The following is a 24,307-nucleotide window of genomic DNA, read 5'->3' as shown; positions in this document are numbered from 1 at the left end:
TATTAAAGTTCAGCTTACAGAGCATCTGTGTACAAAGTTTCATTGCGGGCACTTGTTTGGTTAAGTCTCAGGAGTGACTTTTATACGAGAACGCCCGTCTAACCGTGCATTTAATTTTGACGATAGGACCTCTGACGGCCGACACCACCTATTTGACGTTGGTATATTAAAGTTCAGCTTACAGAGCATCTGTGTACAAAGTTTCATTGCGGGCACTTGTTTGGTTTAGTCTCAGGAGCGACTTTTATACGAGAACGCCCCGTCTAACGGTGCATTTAATTTAGACGATAGGACCTCTGACGGCCGACACCACCTTTTTGACGTTGGTATATTAAAGTTCAGCTTACAGAGCATCTGTGTACAAAGTTCCATTGCGGGCACTTGTTTGGTTAAGTCTCAGGAGTGGCATTTATTAGAGGACGTCCATTTTACGATACATTCCTACGGTTTACTTAGGTATTATATTTGGGATTTTTATTCATGACACATTTAATGGGAAACCTTTGTGGAAAGTAATAAATAGAAAAAACTGTGTTGATTTTGTGAAAGATCGTTTTTATAATTAGTATTATACAATTTATCTCAGTTTTTGAATTTTTGTTAACGCCTTCAGATTGATGACTGCAACATTGATGCACTAGACGGTCTGGACGATAAAGTGACGCTAACTTCACGGTGGTTATTTACTAATTGTTTTGAGGTTATAAGGCTTTTTATTCGGTCCAAATTAAACATAATTGTAATATAATCCTGTTTACTATCAAATGTATTTCCTTTCATTATAAATTATGGATGGTAATGACATTTTAAGGAAGTTTAATTTGCTAAATTCAACATTTGGATGTCAAAACAGAAGCATATCCATCATCAAATCAAATCTTTTGTGAGTTTATTATTTATTATATTATTATTAAGAGATTAAAAAAGTTACATTCATTATTATAGTGCAGATATTTTGTAGGTAGGTCTAATATTGATGAACTTAAACTTAATCTGTAGGCCTAATCAAAATAATGAAACAGGGTTTGTACTTTTAACTGTTCTAGGTTATCACTTGAATACGTTTTTCTAGTTTTAATTATTATTTCATATCCTACTGATGAATATCAAAGACATATTTTTGGGTAAATTTATTAAGTTGGTTAAAATGCAACAGTAAATTCAATAATATATTTGACAACATAACCTCACACCCACACAATCCTGTAAGATGTAAAAAAAATAAATACGTATCGTAGATTTTAATAAACCACCTACAGCAGTCCTTACTCGATTGTTTTTATCGAAAGGTTTGATTTTTAAAATCTGAATGAATAATTTTGTATTACAATTTGTTAAACTTAGCCTAACATAGGCTAGGATTTCAACTTAGTCCATTAATTACAATGTTTTTAATGTAAACAATAAACAGCAAGTATTAACTAATTTGGTACTTTGGTATTATCCGGAGGCCACTATTTTTGGAAGTGATTTTCTTACCAGGTTTATAAAAACTACGTTATTAGAAAAAACAGATTTTATTTGACTTAAGTTGCTGTTAAAAGTATATGTTGTTTTGATGATCGGTTCTTGTTTTCTGCCTCCCAAAATGAAGTGATGTCTGCGAGAAGGAGGCCACTCTGTTCCTGTTTACTATTTGTTACTAGACTGTATATAAGTTGGCAAATACATATGAACATATTGTAAATATAAAAAGTTAATGAGCCCTCACGTTATCTGACCATGAATTTTTTTGCTATCTCATTTTGGATATTTCTCTTTTTTCGTCAGAAGTGGTGTGTGGCTCCACAGGTGCTACTCAAGTGTACACTGATGCTACATCAACCAACGTGATCTAACGTCGGAGAATTTGGATGATCTGGGATGTGATCTGAGGTTGGGAAAGTACCGATTGGAAATGTCCCTGGTCATCAATGCGGGGTTTTCATTTAAACTCAGATCATGTGAGCGCTCATAAAGGTAACTTTGGTTCTAGTAACATATATATGATAATTTAATCTAAACCTACTTATATAGCCTAATAACAAACAGTAGGAACAAAGTGGAATACTTTTCGCTGACATCACTTCCTTTTAGTAGACAGAAAACAAGAACCGTTGCGTTGGTCATAAAGACTGATTTTTACAGAGAGTTAAATAAAGTCTGTTCTTTGTAATAATGTAGTTTTTTTAGGTCCACGGTATGAAAAACTCTTCCAAAAATAATGGCCTCCGGATAATATCACTGATTGTTTATGAATTTGAAAACGTCTATGAATTTTTACTTTTATTTTATTTTTTATTAATGGCATCTACCAGTATACAAATGTAACAACAATGATAATCAATATATGAAGAACAACAAATAATAATAAGCATAATACTAGAATAACATCAACAATAATACAAGAAAAGTGCAATAATACTAGAAATAGTCAAGAAATACATGTACTATTTGTAGAGGCAGCATGCACCCAAAGAAATGAAAAACTATATAACCCAACAGAATGAATAATTAACTTATAATAATAATTACTCTTCAGCTGGTTTCATTATCACAAAAGAAGTCCACATCTTCAGGAACACCATTGCCAAATCTGAGAAGACGGGCGATAACACCATAGTAGCTATAGTTGTTCAAGTGATGGCCAATCGTAAAAAGGGTTCTGGATCTAGTTCTTGCAGCACCAAGAAGGATATACTCCGGAGAGTGTATTATTCCATTAATAAGTTTGTGCAGAAATACAATGTGAAAGTCTCTTCTTCTGGATGCCAGTGAAGGTAGCAGAAATTCCTGCTCGAGCGCTGATACAGAGACTTCAAGATCTAGTACCCCTCCGGAATCCCAAGAGTCCACAAAATTTATTTTGCATACTTTGTAGAACATTTACATGAAATGTATAGTGGGGGGACAAAACTAGAGTACGGTGTTCGAGGTGAGGACAAACTAAAGCCCCATATAGTAATAACAGTTTTCTAGCCAAAAGTTCCTTTAGAAATGCGAAAGATAAATCCTAAAAAGATAAATACGAGAAAATTATTTGAGATAACTCAAGATATACATGTGGGTTTGCCTCCTGGTACCTATGGGAAGAATCCTTTATAGTATCCTCACTATATTTTATTGAGTATTACAGATTGTATATTTTGGGACCTCAAAAGAACTGGGGAAAGGTAATTTGACAATGATCCTTATATATTTATTTTTTTATTTTTGCTAACATATAAAGAAGTTATTATAACTGGTAAAAATAGCACTCATCCAAAATATTTTCTTTAAAAAACTAGTGTTTGCTGAGAAATATCTGCACAAAAAGAAAAATATTAAGTTCTCAGGTTGTTTACCAATATTAAAAAATAATCAAAACATGCAGGATTTATCACCCAGTAATAAAATATAACACAATGTGTAAAGTACAGGGTGGTGCATATGTCAATTTCCCCATAAATAGGGATATTTTGTTTTGATAGGTTGGTAACAATGTTGCGTTGGCAGCAACACAGAGTAAGTTCATTATTGTCTGTTCACTGTCTTTCACTGTGGGGTATTATAAAGGAGACTGTGTAAGCTTCAAAACTGCAAAATCTTGACGAACTCAGAAAACCAATTAGAAATGCATTTGAACTTGTTAATAATGATAAACCTTTATTGTTAAAAATTTGTGATTCTGTTCTAAGTCGTTGTATGAAGTATATACAAAATTAAGGTCGACATTTCGAACAACTGCTATAACATTGTATGGTAATATGTAAGTAATTTCATATAATAATTTGTTTTCTTCCCTAATTTTGTTTTATTAAATTAAGCTATAACGCCTTTAAATTTCTCTTCTGGGGAAACTGACATATGCGCCACCCTGTACATGAAATGTATATAATACACCAATAAGTTGTAAATTGACCAAGGACAAATTTTTTATAGGTAAATATAAAATGTAGCTTTACATAAAACCCTAACATGTGATATTCATGTGACATACTAATCCCAAATTGCGTTCTATTAATTAGCTAAATGCAAATTTATAATTCTCAATAGAATATGTGAAATATCTGAATTTTCTTGGAGGAACTGTTTTACACGCTTTAGTTGTCAATAAAACTCAGTTATAGCTTTACAAAATATAGTATACCAATTGCACATATTGAAAAATGTATCCTTTTAGGTTCAAATACAAAAGTTTGGTGAAGGATGAAGGATCTGACATCGAGATTGGTCCATCGTGTTGCAAGTGGTGTTTAAACATTTGGTCTCCAGGCTTGTGTAGCATGCGGCTTCGTCCACAAAAGAATCCAAAACAACGAATTCGTGCTTTAATGAAGAAAGATTTCACCACTCTAAATAATTACCAGCAGAAATTAGTTGGGAAGTTGAAAAGCAAGATTCCAGCAAATGTTTTGGTAAGTCACGTCACTTTCATAATATCTTTCTGTATCAGAGCTAAAACTAAAATGATCAGTAGTAGTGATATGTGACAGATGATAATTGTGACAAAATAATGTAGGCAAATATTTCCACTTTAAGGGAGTATTACAGAAATGTTAAAGTTAAGCTTGACATCATTGTAGAAATATGACTATGTAACCTATGAGTAAAGTATGGATCACTCACTGTCAATGATCTCTTTTAATTTTTGAACACAAGTCCTCCAGTAAATATACCTTGTACATTGGTAGTCATTATCATATCTCTTCCCCACTTTTAGACTCAAATATAAAACTACCCTAAATTAACTAACCATTGCAGATTACTTTGTATGGTCGGACATATCCCAGTGGGCATAAATTAACCCTTAATCAAAAATCAATTGGCTTTTTAAAATTTGTAACCTTTTTTAAGTTTGAGCTTAAGGTACTAATTCTTTTTATCTTGTTAAAAATTATTTTACCTCATACATCACTTAAGAACAACCAGGATTCATATTTTTAACATACAGAGTGAATATAAAGTTAGGACTCCCCTTTCTATTCTGTTCTAAATTTTAATTAGGTAGATGTCCTTTAAGCAGTGGTGCAATGTGGAAAGAAAGTTTCATTTGATGATTTTGAACATTTTTTGTGTCCCCCAAAAATACGGGATTTTGGGGGTAACTTTTCTTTCTAGGGAGTTAGTACAAACAAGTTCCTTCTTTGTTTCAATCTCATCAGAACAGGTCATACTTTTAAAGTGGTTATTATCCAGTGGTATCATTATTGTGTGGTTACTGTTTCGAGAAATTTTGTGTGTTATTACAGTTATTGATTTTGAATCGCTTTGTCATTCTTACTTTTAAATAATATTCCCCAATAATTACTGTCGTAAGAGTAATAATGCCCCATAGTCAAGAAGATAAAGTCAAATTAATATTTATTTTTGGGGCTTTGAATGAAAATGATTATGAAGCAGAATGATGGTTTGATGTTTGCACATACTGATAGAGCTGTAAGAAGGAAATACTTAAGAACTTTAGTAAATAAGTTTTGAGTATCTAGATCCAATGGTTGTTGCATTAAAACAGCTGAGCAGAAAACAAAACACACATGTCATCTCCCCTCAGTACAAGGGAAAAATTTTTAATGCTTTAGATATCCATTAAGCTTTTGGATACATTAAAAGCCACTAAAATAATGACACTATTCTATAATAGATGTAATACAGTCTCCTGGTACAGAAGACCCGGATGTATACTCAACTGACTTGTACATTGAACTGGATTCTCATATATAAGTTAGCCATATTCTTTCTACATACCTAAAAAAAAGATATATTACATTATCATGAGCAATTGTAATATTACATATTACTCTCACTAACTTTCTGTAATAAGTACCAATCCAAAAAGGAAGGTGGGATATCAATAATCTTACTCCTATATTGTAAACAAAGGTTCTCACAAGAACATTCTATAATGGCTGTGACTTCTCCCTGAAAGACTGAGGGATAAGTACTCATAGGGACCATCGAATCCCTACATTGTCTCATTCCCACAATCCCAACGCCTACACCATTTTTTGTTTTAGAGCCATCCGTAAACCGTTCAAGCTCTTTTGGAGAAACTTGTTTCTTTCCTTCTGACCAAGCCTCCCTAGAAAGTATCATAACCCTGAAGGGCAGTTATCCCCTAATAAGCTCTGAGGAAAAAAGAAAGATCACCTGTATTATATAAATTGATTTAATTCATTGATTGATACGTTGAATTAATGAAAAAGAGAGAAATATGGTCAGCTAAAAAGAGACCAATTACAGTTATTGTAAGTGAGTAAACTTTAAAGTTTTGATCTGCAGTGTTATATAAAAAAATACAACGAATAAATTAATGAATGAAGTGCATAATACAGTTTAATTTTAATTTTATGGATTAATAAAACATGGTATGTAAATTTAGCCATTACTCAAGGTACCTGGAATTAATTGTCTCGTCTAACATATTCTCATTATTTCTTTTTTGTCTAGATTTTCGAGTGTCACATTTGCAAGAAAACCACTGAGGTACCCATGAGGAAAAGTAAAACCGAAACTGTACCTGAGGAAGATGACTTTGTAGCGGTTGAAGAAGTGAAGAAGAAAAAGAAACGGAAGAAAAAAGACGTTTTCGCTGGGCTGAACGCATCTGTTGTACAGAAGTACAAGAATTCTCTGGAATCAGCTGTGAATGCAAAATCCACAAAACATGTCTCTCCAAATGTTTCTTCCAAAAAGTCAGCCAAGAAACTGAACCTCAAACAGCAAGTCCGTATGCATCAGGTGCTGACACAGTCACCTATTGTCCAGAAAAAGAAATCTTCGCTTTTAGCAAATTTTCTTAACAGTATGTAAATTGGTAAATGTTTTAATGTATCTACATGTTAATAAATTAATAGTTTTCATTAACGTTTAATTTCCATAGCCTCATTGTATGTTCCAGTTTAGTTGTCATTTAAATTATAACTTCATTTCCATTGTTAATGTGTTGAAGCAAGATTACGGTACTATGACTTGAATCCTGGAATCTGAAATCATGTTTGTCCAAAGAAATACAAAGAAAGTCGGCGATGAAGAAGTTCAAAACGAACCTTTACATCGTTTCGACCTCAGAGACACCTATGAATAGGTGAAGTGGCAGTCTTATTGTCTCATCAACTGCACAATTGAGTGCACTGCGGTGTGTCTGACACGATTTCTAATAACGGTGAAACAACCAAGTTTTCTACACATACTGTAGCTATGGTTGGAAGGGTTGATTCAATTTGATTTTAGCTCCACTTTCTTTTTATTACTTTCCATTTTTAATAATTAATGTTAGTTTTTTTAAGTTGCTATTTAGAATACAGTGTGCATAGAGTTTGATACACAATGTTTCTCATGATTTACAAATACAATTTTAATTAATGATTTCTTATTATGTCACATAGTGGTATGATTTGCTCTTTTGAACCCGATCTATAGTACGTGTTTGATTAGTTATCTATCTGAGGAAGCGGCAAGATACTATTGGTTTTCCTTTGTTTAACCCTAGAAGTGGCAATGCTAAACTTTCACAGTGGCAAGCTCTTTTTGGCCACTTTGCAGAGTATTTTTTAGAAATTCACCAAAAATATATTTTTTACTCTAACCTAGTCATGTTGCATACTGAATTCTTCAGAAAGAGTTGAATTTTCATATTATGACAAAATAAAATGATTTCTTGAAATCTGAACTGGACTTATCATGTGAAAAACCAAAAAATGTTGATTGACCGAACTAAAATTGTAACTTTGACACTTTGTAAAAAATAATAAAAACATAGTTACAGAAAATCCATTATATACCAAAGGTAGAAACAATAATTACCTACAAATACCAAAGGAAAAAGTTTGAAAACTATAATAAAATAAATGAAAAAATAAAAAATAAATTTTATTTGCAAAATATCAAAAAAAATTGTTTTGTTGAAACTGGTAAAAAACAACCTAAATGCTGTAGAATCTTTGCATACTATATTTTATTTTGAAGAGAAAGAGTTTTTCTACAGATCTACCAGATCAGTTTATTACAGTAAATTATTATTTTTAGTTTTTTGTTTGTAATCAAACTTGAAAATGAAATTTGGTACCAGGAAACAGTGAATAAACAAACTAACACCAGATCGTAAAAACAATGCCAAATTTATTACAAACCAAAAAGATAGACAATGTTATAATAATAAAGAAAATATATAGCTATATGTACAAGCCAAGAGAAACGAAACAGTCACGTAGGCCTACTCAGCTAGTTTTGCCACAGACCGCGGGAGAAAACTTAGGATTATTTCAGTTAGTAACATTGATTATTTCATCGTGATGTTGATGATACTATATGAAATATTTGAAATTTAGTGGTGAACGCAACTGTGCAAACTAGGCGTAAAAATAATTATCGGTTGCCTAGCAATAAGCGGCAATGTGAAGCGACTTCTAAGACGTCGCGGCGGTGTAAATAGAACGTCTCAGACGTCGCTTGCCACTTAGAGGGTTAAAGATAACTAAATTATCCGTATAGCCGGGCAATTCTGATATACTTTCATTGACAGTGGTCTCTAGAGTGATCAGTATTGATGCTTCACAGAGATACAGAAAAATTAATACAGATCAGAATACAATTAAAGATGGTTTCCAGAACCGGTAAATGCAAAATTTCCTATGCCTAAATACTATTCTGACGAGAAATTCCAATAAATTTTCTGTCGGTAAATTACTTTGTTCACTATCACTATGGAGAAAAGTTTATGGAACAGAAAATGTACACAGAACACAACAAATTATTGTATGAATAATTGTTAAAATAAGAGTAGACAGTATTTTAAAATATAGTTTTATTTGTTAACCATCACTATTGTAACAGTAAAAATAATAAAGTGACAATAACTTTTATGTGACAAAATAAAACTAATCAATAAATTTGTTTTTAACATAGCCTAAACTCGTATGTATTACAAGTAAACATAAAATAACAGAACGAAAAAAGAACAAATAACACGAAATTCATGGACAAGAATGTTCAAAATAAAAATAATATATTTATGATTTAATAACAAAACAACATCACTGAACAACTATAAAATTAAACAAAGTACGTACACATTATAAACAGACTCGTAACAAACAATACTGTAAAAAACCTACATGTTATAAACAAATTTATAGCTGTGGTTTCTAGTTTTTACATTAGATATCTACAAAGATTAACACATTTATTTGTAGACATAAAGCAATAAATAAGATATAAAAACATTAAGTAAAATTTAATATATTAGTTGTTACATAGACAAATTATGTTTGAAGAGATTTTCAAATACTATGAGTTTAAGTGAATTAGCATTGATATCATGCAGAGGTAGGTACCACGAATCTATAAATGTTTGTATTATATATTGCTGTTGGAAATAGTTGTCATATTTTCAGTAATTTTTAATCGATAATACTTATACTTTCACAATTGTAAATATTCAACATCTCTGTTTGTCGTTATTGTTTATTTTCAACCAATAAAATAATAACAAAGCCAATCCTACATGGAATTTGTAGTTTTATTAAAAATAACCAAGTACTATCAAAGTGAGAAATGCATATTTTTGTGAAGGTCTTAAGGTCAGTCACTCTCGGTACGCCATTTTATTTGGTTTGTTGAAAACCAAAAACAGATGTCGCTGTAATTAAATATTTTTTTTCTGATGTTCAGTCCAAGGGTATCTGCTCTTGCACTACCTGAAAACACACAACAAATGTAAAACCTTCGCTTAAACTGTAATTTATTGGAAATTATTTTACTACAATTCAGTATTATTTTGCATGAATAATTGTTTGTAATCATGTGAGCAGAATTTCTCTTATAGAGTCTTAATTTCTTCATTTCCTGCAAAAATTGTTTTTGTAATAAGTTTTATAATAAAAGAGAAATATCCACTAAAATGCTCAAAATCATTCAGCTGATAACAATTTACAAAAATTAAACATGTGTACAGTTAAAAATGTAATTGAAATAAAAACTGTAAAAGCAAAAGAAAATCTCAACAAAAAAAGAAAAAAAACCACTAAACCAGCCACCAATAAAAAGAATAGGAAATTTTGACTAGAGTGTTGGCAGCAGTGGTACAAGGTTATTTTGGTTGTTTATTCAGAACTGAACTGTCATCTTTTGTCATTCATTATTTTTTATGAAGTTCAATTTAACAAAAATACAATAATAATATTATAGGTACCACACAAATTACATTAAAGGCATGTAATACAATCTTTAATACGTAATTGAAACTACTAGTGAAGAATACTTAATTTAATTTTAAGTAATAAACAATATTTTATTTTTAAAAACAACATAATTATTTCTAGCACACTCAACACAAAAATTTTGAAATTTCAAATGTCAACTAAAAGTGAATTAATTCTCATGCAGGTTGAATGTTACAACAAGCAAACACTACTGAGATAAATAAGTTAGAAATGTTTTGTTTATCAATACATAGACAGGTTAAATTGTGTAAAGATGAGAATATGCTTGGACCCTGTGCCATCTTTAAATATCGTATTGAGAAAAAAGTATAAAGTTTGTAAATACTACATTCAATGCTGTGATCATATCACCAGTTCTGACATAAAATTTGTTTGTAATGTAGACTTAATTATTTTGCCTAAATACTTTATTTTAAACTACTTTACTTATAGTGTAACTGAAGATAAAGAGGTATGCTTTTAGTATAAATAATTGCTGAAGCAATTATACAGGCATCTCATTCAGGATCCATAACAGAATTTTTAATAATTTGTATTAGTAGTATACCAAAAGTATTGTAAATGATATGCCTGAACATAACATGCAGGCTTGGCACTAGACAGGATAAAAAAGTATATTTTTAGAATTAACATGGAAAAATAAATTTTAATTTTAATTGAGAACTTTTAGATTAAATAAATTGGTTACTGATATGGTTAACTTTCCAAACACACTTTTTGAAAACATTAAAAGTGCCACATAACCACAACATTTAGCAGCTAAAGGGATGCCATCTACTAGTGATATCTTTGGAAATATTTCAATCGTTCAGTTTGTATTTGAAAGTTAATCAAAATAAAATATAATTTAACATTTTCTTGTTTGTTTTTGAAATACCAGCTGAAAAACATAGTTAAGGATGATAAAATTTTCATCAGGGAATTTAAAGTTCTCTGCCGATGCAGCTGGCACCCCTGTAGCTGTGAAGCAAGTCTCGGCCAATCAGTACCTGCGCGCAGAGAGCCGTGTAGTCCGCGTCCGTCTGCCCGCCCTCTCTGATTGGCAGAGGCTTGCCACGTCTGCGCAACTCCTGCTGTACCTCCGTTAGATCGAAGATGGCTACAGGGTCCAGCTTATGCCGACCAATCACTTTCACCAGGTATTCTATGAAGTGAGTCCTACGGCAATACTCAATTCCTCAACACTATTATCTTTGCAAACATCTAGTTTCTGCCCATGGGGTACCACTTATATTGTTCCCCTCAAAAAAGTGGAATTCTAAAATGTTTAGGTCATGTTCATCACTACAGTTTAAGAATTTAATTTTGTCTGATCAGATACTTAGCGTTTTTTACGAAACTGGATTCTAGATATCGCTTTTCATCCGTTATCAAAAACACAATAATAAATTATGATTTAAACAAACCACAGCTTTAAATTAAAGAACACCTCATGAATCGTCAAGAAGTAGCTGTGTCCAAATGAAAATGATAGTAAAAATTGCATAAAGGCACCTGATAAGCAGAAACTGTAGTTTTGCGCTCACAAATAAGTTTTTCTATAAAGCTTCTTTACTAAGGTTATGTCACATTAAAGGTAGTGAACTCAGACTATTGTAGAAAGAGGGATGGAGACCAAACGTGAAGTGCATTAGTGAACCACAAGCAGGGAGGTACCTCCATGAGAGCATTGTAGTAGTGCAGTAAGGGAGTGCCATAGGGGTTGCTGGGCAGTCGTAATCCGTGTCGACGGACCACAGTTTCCAGGTCATCAGCTGTCAGAAGCCATAAGGTTTCCAGGTGGTTGTGACGAATTATGCGGCACAAATGTTCCACATAATGTTTCCTATATACAGGCAACACCTCAAACTCTAACTTACCAGTCAATCCTCGTGACAGCTTGTATTGTATTGTTGCTTTTGTCGGACAGAGGAGATTGTAAAACAGGAATCGACATAGAAAGAAATGTCCTAAATTCAGCTAAATTAGAGGATCTGTGTGAATGACACAATTTTGTTTACTAGTTTTTTAAATCCATATTATTTATTTTCTAAGTGATACTGTAAATTCACTACCAGAGAACATAAAACACCTAAAAGAACTTCAAAGGCAACTACACAAATAGCTCGTAGAGCGATCAGTTTATAAAATTCAAGACTTTGTCACCTTAAAGTTGATTTCTCCAAATCAAGAGTTCAACCTTCATATACTGTAATTTTAACACCATTACGTTTTATTTAACCCAACTAGTGTTTTCAAAATTTTCTTGACTGTTGACGTCGTTTCTGTAGAGTTAAAAGACTTACTTCTATCGAACGAACATGTCCTTACATAATAACTTGTTAATATATCCATGTGATTTGGATCACTGGAGTGGGGAAGAAATTGAGCTTACAATCGCTATATGCAATTTAACATATAATTGTGTTTCATTACATTTCTAAAACTTTCATGTTGAAACTATCTATTATACACCGGTTTTTCATAATTTATGTGCATAACTGGTTTTTGTTTGTAGCATTAGTACAGTTGTAGAATATAATATGTTGAATAAAGTTTATATTTTCTAAACCCAGATGAAATTTGAAACAAAATGGATATCTCACATTTATAATTTTCTCGCAACAACTTTATTTCAAAAGAATGGTCCTCTCCCTAAATGGTAAAAGAGTTTATATCATGATAAGTATTAAGATTTTGTAGGCATATTTTAAATTTATATATTATTCTCCATTTCATCCTGAAAATCTATATCCTATAACATCATAAAACATTTCTTTTTATTTATATTTGTATTGAATTTAAAAAATCCTTGCAAAAAGCTCAAAAATAGGCTGACACTACAGGATAAAATAACAGCCACTATTAGGTTTAAGATTTGAAAATAAATCAATTCTGATTTCTAAAAACTTTAACTGTGGATTATTTTATTTTCTATGTTTTTACCAACATATCTGGAAACAAAATGTTTGTAAATTTCGGTTTCAATATTTAGAGATTTATGATTATTAAATTTCAAGGAAACAATAGCAAGGTACAATAATATTAGCATCGTTGTATATTATCTAAATCTAGAAATTGTTTCTGCAACTCCTTAAATTTAACGAAATGTACACTTAGATAATCTGAGCATTGCATTTAATAGTTTTTCAATTACACTTTGATTAAGGAATTCAAAAGGCGAAAGATTTATTCGTTCTGAAGGGAAACCAGAGTTTAAATTAAATAGATCAATGTCTTCCCAGGTTATTGGTCTAATTACGGGGCATGGTAACCTGAGGAAGCATCTTCACGGAGTCGGCATCCTTCAGGAGGATCCGCTCTGTGGAAGGTGTAATGAGCAGGAGGAAACTGCTGAGCACCTGCTCTTTGATTGTCCCGCAATAGCAAGGGAGCAGTACGCCATCTTTGGTAGTTTGGACAGAGTTGGTGAATTTTCCCAGGAGGACCTGATAGGTTGTTTTCGGCGGTTTGTTGAACTGCTGAAGTTGTAGACTGGTGGGACTCATGGTGTGTTTCCGGGGTGCGCAAAAAGCCCTGGAGGCTTAAGTGTATGGCAGTAGGCCGGAATTAAAAATTCAATTGTGTAACTAATTAATTCCAAGTAAATCAATCGTCTAAACCGAAGGAATATAAATTGATTTGATCTTAATTACAAAATTTATTTACTGCCACTATTTTACTACCAACTGGACATTCGAAGAATAAGTTGCAACTTCCAACATTTTTACAGTCTTAAAAGTTAAGAGTGAGTGTGTCTCACCTGCAGAGTCCAGCCTTTTCGACTGCAAGACCACAAGTGGAGTCCAGAAGACCTTCCGGCGTCTCTCGTTGCAATTGGACTGAGCATCGGAAATTCTCCTTGGCCGCCTCTTTCTCATACTCAATGTTGTTGTCCTATAGGAGAGGTTAAGAGTGTAGTATTTCAAGAAAAGATATTTATATATGTATGTACTTGCAAAATATTTGCTCAGTTGGTCAGTATACGAATGGCTGACAGAGTAACATGTGGATATGTCAGTTACAAAATTTCAGTCCAATTTACCAATTCCTGTTTTTTAAAAATGTGAGCCACAGAGATTTGTGTTTTAAGCTGAGAAACCTAAAAATAATTATATCAAATATACAGAGTGCTCAGAAAAAAGTGTTACAAACTTCTGTGGGTACATATAATTTCAAACAAAAATGTCATGTAAACACAGGTCGAGAAATATCTCGTTTAGCAGCTAGCCACCATTTCTATCTTTTATAAAAAAAATTAATATCTCTAGACCCAGTATAGCTACAGCTATCAAACTTCGCACATAGGTAGTAATACATAAGACAACAATTTAAATTTAAAAAAATAATGGTGTGATTTGCTTTGATATTAACAAAATGACATCTGTTGAAAATTGTTGAGTCAAATAACAAAAAGACTAGTATAATTATAAAAATTTACTAGATACCAACTATTTAGTAATTTTTATAACAATTTCAACGATACCTTTTGCAAAGAAATCCGTCAATGCATAAGCGAGCATGATCACTTTATAGGTATGCTTGCACAAGCCGGAAGCAACAAAGATTTTATCAGTTGAAAGGTATCAGCTGTTTTGCATCAGTTATAAAAAAATTACAAGATGTTTACTATTTATATTTAAATGTTTATAGGAATTCCAACAGTACTTTTCTCAACGAAATCGCATAAGTCAATTTAGGAGCAACAAGTACTCGTAGTTAATACCTATCAACTGTGACAGGATTGTTGCTCTTTGACTATGCGTTGACGAATTTCGTTGAGAAAAGTACTGTTAGAATTGCTATAAAAATTGAAAAATATCAAAAATTTTGTATCGTTAACTGTTTTTAACTGATTAACTATTTTTATAACTCAAGGGGGTGGTGGTGTAGCAGTTGATATTAAAAGTCTTAATCTCTTTCAAAGAATTATGTTGTGTTTTTCTTCAACTTCCATACTGCGTATATCTGGTAGTGTTTTTATTTATGTTGTTATTTGTGAAGTAACTTATATTATTTTATTGTACATAAATTGGTTTATGTAAAACTACAAAATGAGCATACCAGACAACACTATTGGAGAATAACAGTAGTGACGATAACTTTGGTGAGTGATAACTCTGACACCGAGTTAAAGTTATAGTTAATAGACAACCAAGTTAAATTAATAGTATTAAAAAAAACTCAAATAGAGTATAATTTTCATAATTTTTAAAATATTTTCATGGTAAAATTTTGCCTAAGTCTGTGATGTTTTTGTAAAGTAGGTCATAGTTGAAATTGGATATATATATATATATACAGGGTGATTCATGAAGTTCTCCCCCCACTTCTACAGCACATTGTACTAGTAAAAATAATGAAAAAATGTTATATAAACATAGGTCCGAAAACGCTTCATTAGCGAGTTACAGCTAGCGAAAGATTTCGCCTGAATTCCTGGGTAAAGAGTAAAATAAAGCCATACTGAACTTTTGGAAAGGTTAATTAAGTAAGAAATATCGTGGATTCTTATGTATTTTTACCTGATAAAGCTAATAAAATAGGTTTCAGAACTGTACCTGTAGTAGTTTTTGAGGGATTCAGGGTTAAATGCAAAAAATTGGGGCACGAAACAATGTTTTTTTAAGTTTGATGTACAATAACTTTGTTAAATTGGTAATAAATACATAAAATCAACAAACATTAATTGTAGATAATTTAATTCTGAGAAAATTGATATAATCAAAGTCTAAAATAAAACAGAAATAAGTACCAAAAATCGATTTTATTCAGTATAATACATTACTAGCTGTAAAGAAATACCGTACGGTATTTAGTTAAAATAAAACAAAAACAAAATGTTTGTTCCTTAATGATGAGATAAATTGAGAAAACAAGATTAACTGTTAAATAAATTTGTTTGTAAATAAAAATATCATGTTTTATTACGTTGTATTTTTTTTTTTTTTTATAAAAATTTACATCAAATGTTCGAAAATAAATGAAGCAAACATTTTCCCATTATTGTTTACTAATCATCGAAATGAAGTTTTTTGTTTTATTAATTTCTAAGTTGGTAACGCACGAATAACAGCTGAACAACAATGGTATTCTGTACTGCTACGTTAGAACTGTGTATTAGTGGTGTTTTGCAAGCTACAGCAGGAGATCGGGTTCTGTGAATCGTGTTATTAAATGCAATTTTTCTGTGAGTTATAATTCGATTGTTTATTCAGCGAAAAAATGCCAAAAAAATTACATCAGAGGAATACGCTGATATGGTTTTTATTTTGGGTTACTGTAATGGTAATGCTAGAGCTGCTGTAGAAGAATATGAACTATGTTACCCTAATAGGAGGATTCCAGATACCAAAACAATTTCAGGAACTTTTCGTACTCTTCGGGAAACAGGATCACTACCAAGTACTAGAACCAATTATGAACAAGCTGTCCAACTTGATGATGATATTGTTATTAATGCTGTTCATCGCAGTCCAGGTGTAAGTACACGATGTATTTCTAGGCGGATAGGAGTTTCGCAGTCAACGGTGTGGAGGTCACTTAATCGAAACAAATTTTATCCGTTTCATAAACAAAAGGTTCAACATCTACAGCTACGGGATGGTCCGCTTCGCTTGGAGTTTTGCAACTTTTTGAATATTAATAATCAACTCTACAAGCGTATTTTGTTTACGGATGAGGCACAATTCACTCGAGATGGTGTTAATAACTTGCACAATGAACACTCATGGGCAGAAGAAAATCCACATGAGGTAGTGGAACAGAACTTTCAACACCGATTTAGCATCAATGTCTGGTGTGGCCTTTTGCACAATCGGCTGATTGGACCTTTCATATTACCTGGACGCCTAAATGCTGAGTTCTATTTGCATTTCCTTCAAGAAGAGTTGCCGCAGCTGTTAGAGAATGTTCCTTTACATCTCAGACAAAATTTGTACTTCCAGCATGACGGAGCACCTCCCCACTTTTCACGTGCCGTTTCTGCTTACTTAAATCATCAATTTCCTGGACACTGGATTGGTCGTGGAGGGCCTCACCCTTGGCCACCAAGATCACCAGATCTATCTCCATTGGATCATTGCATCTGGGGATGGATGAAAGACATTGTATACAACACAAAAGTGAATTCTCGTGATGAATTAATTGCCCGTATTATGGATTCGGCTGTGCAGATACAGGGAAGTCCTGAAAAATTAAGAAACGCAACAAAAGCAATACACAAACGTGCTGCAAAATGTATTGATGGCCTCATTTTCGAACATATATTGTAAAAAGGTGCGTACGGTTAGCCCAACCTGATTAATTTTGCTTAAAACTAGTAATGTATTATACTGAATAAAATCGATTTTTTGGTACTTATTTCTGTTTTATTTTAGACTTTGATTATATCAATTTTCTCAGAATTAAATTCTCTACAATTAATGTTTGTTGATTTTATGTATTTATTACCAATTTAACAAAGTTATTGTACATCAAACTTAAAAAAACATTGTTTCGTGCCCCAATTTTTTGCATTTAACCCTGAATCCCTCAAAAACTACTACAGGTACAGTTCTGAAACCTATTTTATTAGCTTTATCAGGTAAAAATACATAAGAATCCACGATATTTCTTACTTAATTAACCTTTCCAAAAGTTCAGTATGGCTTTATTTTACTCTTTACCCAGGAATTCAGGCGAAATCTTTCGCTAGCTGTAACTCGCTAACGAAGCGTTTTCGGACCTATGTTTATATAACATTTTTTCATTATTTTTACTAGTACAATGTGCTGTAGAAGTGGGGGGAGAACTTCATGAATCACCCTGTATATATATATAAATAGCACATTTTATTCTTCTCAGATACATGATAGATCGTACCTCCAAGAGCTTCTCCAGTAGCTGAGGTTCTTTGTCACGTAGATAGAAGAGGCAGTTACGAGGATGGTGAGCATGAAGACCCAGTTTGGCGCAGTACTCAGACACCTTACACTTGGCGCCCATAGAGAATGGTTTGGCGCAGCCGACACAGAACTCGTGCTGACATTGTGGGCAAGTTAAGTGCATGCAGCCACCCTTTGATAGTGAGTACCTGTATTACATTCCTCGTTATTATGGTTACTAGTATAATTAGCAATGTAGTCATTCATATGTTCTCAGTATTTTTATTTATACCAATTACATATCTACCATCCTGTAAAACAGTATTGTGTTTCAATTGTACCGTTATTTAGTTTTATTTTAAATAATACATATTTTTGCCTGTTACTCGTTACTGGTAAATATAAGTTACATCCGATGTTCTTAGAACTAAATTCTTGCAGATTAAAAACATAATTGGCATGCGTATTAATTTTTTCTTTCATGAACTTTGTAGCTGCTGAGCAACACCTCTTGTGCCTTGTCCATAAGTAAAATTTATGTTTCCGTTTTATAAATTAGCCCTTTCATGCGAGACATTTAATTTTGAATGTAATATAAAGTAAAGTTTTAAATAGTAAAGTAACTTACCTTGGTTGATGTTTTATTTGGCAGATTAATATAGATAATAGTGTGGTGATGTCCTTCTGACGAGACCGCGTTGTCATGAATCTTAAATTGTCTCGATAAATGGCTAATACCGTCGTGATTTTGTTTTAGGCAAGTTTAACTTCGAATCTCTGAGTTTGATTTCAACTATGAGTACAACTTCGAGTGCTTCCAGCATTCATGTTTTAGACTTCTAGTCTACTAATCTTCACTTTTACTTTTTCTGACTACAGCTGCAATGTCGAGCCAAGATGCTGATGCCCACGCTTGTGAGTCGACATCAACGTGAAGGAAAGACAATTTTAAAGTTTTAATGATTATTAACTTCGTATGCAAAATTCCCATAGAACATTGGAACCATTAGGTCCACCCCCATGATATCATTTAGTTCATTGTCACTCTATTTGGCAGCAACGTGGCATTACATTGTTTTATTTTTAACATCTAGAAGCGGTGCTTTTATGATTATTTGTCACAGTTAAACATATAAGTAAACTTTGCAAATTGAGTTTTCATTACTATAACCTCAGCTGTATCCAACCCCATGTGCTTCGTCTATTCGATACTCAGTAATAGAATTGAGCAAATTTTCTCTCTCAACAATAATAATTCTATGTCATAAAGTTAGCTAAAGTGTGGAAAGTTACCGATCTTAGGTTACGGAAACTTCTTTAGTAAACTTAGCCCCCGTATCATCAACTCAGATTGTTCACCTGTTAGCACAGTTAGGGCAGGTGACTCCATGGTCTGCGAGGTGTTTGTTGAGTTGGGTCTCAGGATCGTTGTTCTCTTCTAGCCAAGCAGCATATGCTTCACAACTTAACCCTTCATGTTGCTTCTCCCACTGAAACAGTAAAATACTGCATAATTGTTGTAAAATAACGTTATTTATATTAAATATTGCTTACTTGTTTCTACCTCTGTCTCATATTCTCAAACCAGATTCATAAAATGATGAGTATAGTATGTATGAAGTTATTGATTTTCGTAACTGAATGAGTAGTTTCAAAATCCTTAGGTTTCAAAGTGTGTCAGGAGAATAATAAAATCAATACACTTTTAAGCATTTGTTTTATTGTATATTGTTTGATCTTGAAACATTGCAGGTTTTGAAAGAAATATAACAAAGTTTGTAGAAATTAAATTTTAATCAACTTGGTGATTCCTTGATAGAACATTTACATTCTAATACTATAAATATGTAATATAATATTCAGTAATATTAAGTAAAAAATTTAACTATAATTTGAAATTTATAAATAATAGTATAGTGTTTATTATGTTTAAAGTTTCATAATCAGGCGTTTTGTGTTTGAATGTCTAATTTGTGAAGTGTCAAATGTATGTTTATGTATCCCATATGTAAACAAATAAGTAATCATGTAAAGTAACAAAAATTATCGTATGAATGTTTATTTTGTGTATTTACTTAATAACATTAAATTATTTTAAAATCAACGATTAGAAAAATGAAGTATTCTTACAACATTTTACAAATTGTTAAAAAACTTTTTACAAACTTAAAAGAAGTAAAGGTTCAAATAGAATTTTTACATTAGTTGCCTCAAAATTGGTTTTAAAGATCTCTAATTTTTTACAGTATTGGAACGATAGTCAAATACCTCAAGAATATATAATTAGTCATTTAAATATATGGGACAAAATAATAGTTGCCAGACACTTACGGGTTTGCGACAGCTGGCACAAGTCACTGAGCGACAGTCAGGGCAGACAAGTCTCTTCTGGCGTGGATTGGCAATGAATCCTGAAGAACACTGTTAAAGAAATAAAACGTTAAGCAGTTGTAATGTTTACGTTTTATGAAAGATAATTTTTTCAGATGTGCTGGCTTTTCTCTATATCCTTAGTCCGACTATCCTTATGGATTTTGCTGAGTTATTATTATCAAAAATTAATGTTAATTAACATATTTACTACACACTCTGCATTATTAGATAATTATAATACATTGGGTTCTAGTTACTCTGCTGCTATGTATTCAAAATTATTTCTAGACTAATAATTCCATTTATAAGAAAATCAATAACAATTTTTTACAACTGTGTTATAGTGAAACTCAAGAGAATGCTTTGTAAAACATGATGGAACTTGCCTTGACACACCACTTGAAGTTGGGATCCTGCATTAGTGTCCGGTCACGCAGTTTGCGCTGGAATAGCTCGTGGACTGTCTCCTCCAACAGGCCCTTCAGCATGATGTCTAGATTGCTGAAGTAGTCGAGAGCACGGTCAGGATCGGTGGTCTGGAGCTCCGGCAGTTTACAGAATGGACATACACAGTCAGCAATGTTCCTCTCTGTGATCTGCAGGGTGAAGTAGTGCAAAGCACAGTCACGACAACAGCGGTGTTTCACATTCTAACATGGAGACCATCTGGAACATCATAGGGCTAGAGTGAAGATGTGCCATGACACAAGCAGATTTTCTATCTGTGATCTGCAGGGTGAAGTAGTGCAGAGCACAGTCACGACAACAGCGGTGTTCACATTCTATCATGGAGACCATCTGGAACATCATAGGGCTAGAGTGAAGATGTGCCATGACACAAGCAGATTTTCTATCTGTGATCTGCAGGGTGAAGTAGTGCAGAGCACAGTCACGACAACAGCGGTGTTCGCATTCTAACATGGAGACCATCTGGAACATCATAGGGCTAGAGTGAAGATGTGCCGTGACACAAGCAGAGTTTCCATCTGTGATCTGGAGGGTGAAGTAGTGCAGAGCACAGTCATAGCAACAGCGGAGCTTAAACTCTAATATGGAAACCATCTAGAACAAGGCTAGAGATCCCGACATGATCAGTTGTCACAGTAATGAGTGTGTTGCCGAGTTCTGAGCAGTTCTGTACTGGGTTAGTTTGTTGTTACTACTAAGCAACACCTCCATGAGCAGTCTGGCGATTTCGGTCAAAACTAACAGTTGCCGGTTACGGTTAATTAAAAAAACTTCATCAATTTAATTGGTGTTAAACATTAAAAGTTATAATTAGTGATTTACAAAATTACACACTCAATATAATGACCAAGCTCTATAATGTGACCAATACCCTGGTGATTGCCAGTAGGGTGGTTTTACTGTAAAGTTTATACACTCTGACCTGATCTTTGTCTTCCTTTTATTAGCTCAGAAATAATATTTTTAACGATTTTATGGCCTAGTATTTCAAAAAATTCCCAGACCCCAAAACCCCCTACTCTAATGTTTCGGACACCTCGCAGAGAAGATTTCTGGGTGCGCTACTGGGTACAGATATCCAAATTACCCTAAGGTAATTATTTATACTATGAAACAGCTCCCTATTGTATGGAATAAGGGATATGCCATACTACCTTAAAAATTGTTGTATTAAATACTGAAATTTTATGAACTATGAATAAAATGCCATGAAAATTTCCATTGACATTCATATTTTACTTCAGGTGTTGTCTAAGAAGCAATTTTGTTCTCTAATTTCAAGGATCCAAGCCACTAACATTTAAAATTGAACTTTAATGATTGAAAAATTGTTCGTGAGATGATTAGCCACCATTGACTTGAGTTGATCAAATACTGACAATCTTATATTTCTGGAAGGGCTGTGATGTGTGTTAAAACTCTGTTGATAAGTAAAAATAAAAATATACATAAAAATATATACATATATAAATAAAAATTTTAAAATCGTAATAATGAATCTCTTAGCATAAAAAGAAGAATAAAATGGAAACATAAATCTTTTAATTCAGAGGTACCTTTGTGAAATAAGTCCTAAGGAATCTGGATGAAAATTTTCCCACTGAGTCAAGTGTATTGCCTTACCTGATTCATAGGGTATTTTCCAGTGCACAGTTGGCACTCTTGTTGCAGGTAGGTGAGGGCGGACTGGAGAGAGCTGCACTCATTTGCTGCTGATACGCTGAGTTCCTTGTCGAACTCCAGTTCCATCAGCTTAACCACAAGCTCTGCTTGGTCATATGTCGACACCAGTCCTTCAGCCAAGTATCGCCTTACTTGACGCTAACATTCAATAAACGTGTTTTAGAATCGTTATACGGTAAGTAATTGGTATCAAATTTATGATATTGGGGGGGGGGGGGGGTGGGGGGGGGGGGGGGTGGGGGGGGGGGGGGGTGGGGGGGGGGGGGGGTGGGGGGGGGGGGGGGTGGGGGGGGGGGGGGGTGGAGTTTCAGTGTGCATCTGCCGCAGTCAATGTGTTAAACTATGATACATTTCTAGCTACATTATATGTTGTTAACACATTCAATTCGACACGAGTCACGTACTGACTTTAAGACAGCATTGATAGTTTCAGTGTGCATCTGCGGCAGTCAATGTGTTTTAAAAACAATATATATTTCTAGCTACATTGTATGTTGTTAACACATTAACTTCGACACGAGTCACGTACTGACTTTAAGACAGCAGGGGTAGTTTCAGTGTGCATCTGCCGCAGTCAATGTGTTCAACAATATATATTTCTAGCTACATTGTATGTTGTTAACACATTAACTTCGACACAAGTCACGTACTGACTTTAAGACAGCAGTGATAGTTTCAGTGTGCATCTGCCACAGTCAAGGTGTTCAACAATATATATTTCTAGCTACATTGTATGTTGTTAACACATTAACTTCGACACGAGTCATGTACTGACTTTAAGACAGGAGGGGTAGTTTCAGTGTGCATCTGCCGCAGTCAATGTGTTAAACTATGATATATTTCTAGCTACATTATATGTTAACACATTCGCTGTGTGAAATTTATGTTTTTTCAACACTCTTTGAATGGTACTTTTTGAAATATTAACTTCAGACGTGGCCATATGAAGTGACGAATGAGGATTTACATTTGAATCAAGACTTTATTTTTGCCAAGAAGTAAATGGGGGCATTTTGAGCATTTACTTTGAGCTTAAAAAAGGTTGAGGTAAGATTTCAACGGTATGTTTAATTAATTGAAGTTTAATTTAGCACTACTTAGTATTAAGAATAAGTCTAAACAGATGAGTTAAGAAAAATAGTGTTTTTCAGCGTAACTTTTCAATAAAACTTTACAAGCCGTTGTTTCGTACTGGATTGAGATAGAGACCTCAAGTCTGTTGTTCTTCAAGGCATTGTTCTTCTTTTATAAAGACCTTTAAAATAAAGTAGCTTTTAAAGGCGGTTTGCATTTAAAAATTTTGACTTGACCCCCCCAAACCCCCCATTTTGGGTTGAGGGGCTAAGTTCTCATGTAGCGCAAAAACCATCATTTGTCATTATATAACTACCCCCCAAAGGTATATTGGTTTGTTTAATTAGTTAAAAAGTTAGAAGGGGGTGAGACTTTTGGGACAGCCGGTATATTTGACGCCAAATTTTATACTGTTTTCAGAAACAGTACATGGATATTTTCATAAATTTCTACATGGTTTTAACATTATAAATAATTATGTTTAATGAAAAATCTTATGTAACAACACAATAGATGGCAAAAAATGTAATACGGTATTGGTCATAATTAATAAAACGTCTTGGAAAACAGAGAATTACACAATTCAAGTGGCTTTTACTTTTTGTATAGTAATAAAGACTACAAGATTTTTCTGGACAATTGCCATTATTCAGTGATACAATAAATCAGTAACCTACGTTTCGA

At 33.1% G+C, this 24,307-nt stretch overlaps 2 protein-coding genes across 4 annotated transcripts; one reads left to right on the top strand and one right to left on the bottom strand.

The window, feature by feature from the left end:
• The first annotated feature begins 680 nt into the window (after window positions 1-680).
• Window positions 681-6,832, top strand: LOC124364264. Of its 2 annotated transcripts, XM_046819611.1 has the most exons (4): window positions 681-883; window positions 1,771-1,959; window positions 4,142-4,376; window positions 6,409-6,832. In XM_046819611.1, exons 3-4 carry the CDS (start codon window positions 4,245-4,247, stop codon window positions 6,769-6,771), a joined length of 495 nt encoding a protein of 164 aa, XP_046675567.1. In that variant the 5' UTR covers window positions 681-883; window positions 1,771-1,959; window positions 4,142-4,244; the 3' UTR covers window positions 6,772-6,832. The 2 variants fall into 2 exon arrangements, with proteins under 2 accessions (XP_046675567.1, XP_046675566.1); XM_046819610.1 differs by lacking the exon at window positions 1,771-1,959.
• A 1,489-nt stretch (window positions 6,833-8,321) lies between these two features.
• On the bottom strand, window positions 8,322-22,730 carry LOC124364263 (E3 ubiquitin-protein ligase lubel-like). 2 transcript variants are annotated; one of them, XM_046819609.1, is made up of 8 exons: window positions 22,490-22,730; window positions 20,785-21,064; window positions 20,357-20,446; window positions 19,385-19,515; window positions 18,024-18,234; window positions 13,924-14,057; window positions 11,838-12,006; window positions 8,322-9,656 (listed from the first exon to the last, which is right to left on the bottom strand). In XM_046819609.1, the coding sequence occupies exons 2-8, from the start codon at window positions 20,884-20,886 to the stop codon at window positions 9,627-9,629; spliced, it is 867 nt and encodes a 288-aa protein (XP_046675565.1). In that variant the 5' UTR covers window positions 20,887-21,064; window positions 22,490-22,730; the 3' UTR covers window positions 8,322-9,626. The 2 variants fall into 2 exon arrangements, with proteins under 2 accessions (XP_046675565.1, XP_046675564.1); XM_046819608.1 differs by lacking the exon at window positions 11,838-12,006 and adding an exon at window positions 11,171-11,339 and having other exon boundaries at window positions 8,324-9,656; window positions 22,490-22,728.
• Window positions 22,731-24,307: the final 1,577 nt, after the last annotated feature.

This window comes from Homalodisca vitripennis, chromosome 6, assembly GCF_021130785.1.
Source record: "Homalodisca vitripennis isolate AUS2020 chromosome 6, UT_GWSS_2.1, whole genome shotgun sequence".
NCBI lineage: Eukaryota > Metazoa > Arthropoda > Insecta > Hemiptera > Cicadellidae > Homalodisca > Homalodisca vitripennis.
This window is presented reverse-complemented; position numbering and strand designations above follow the sequence as displayed.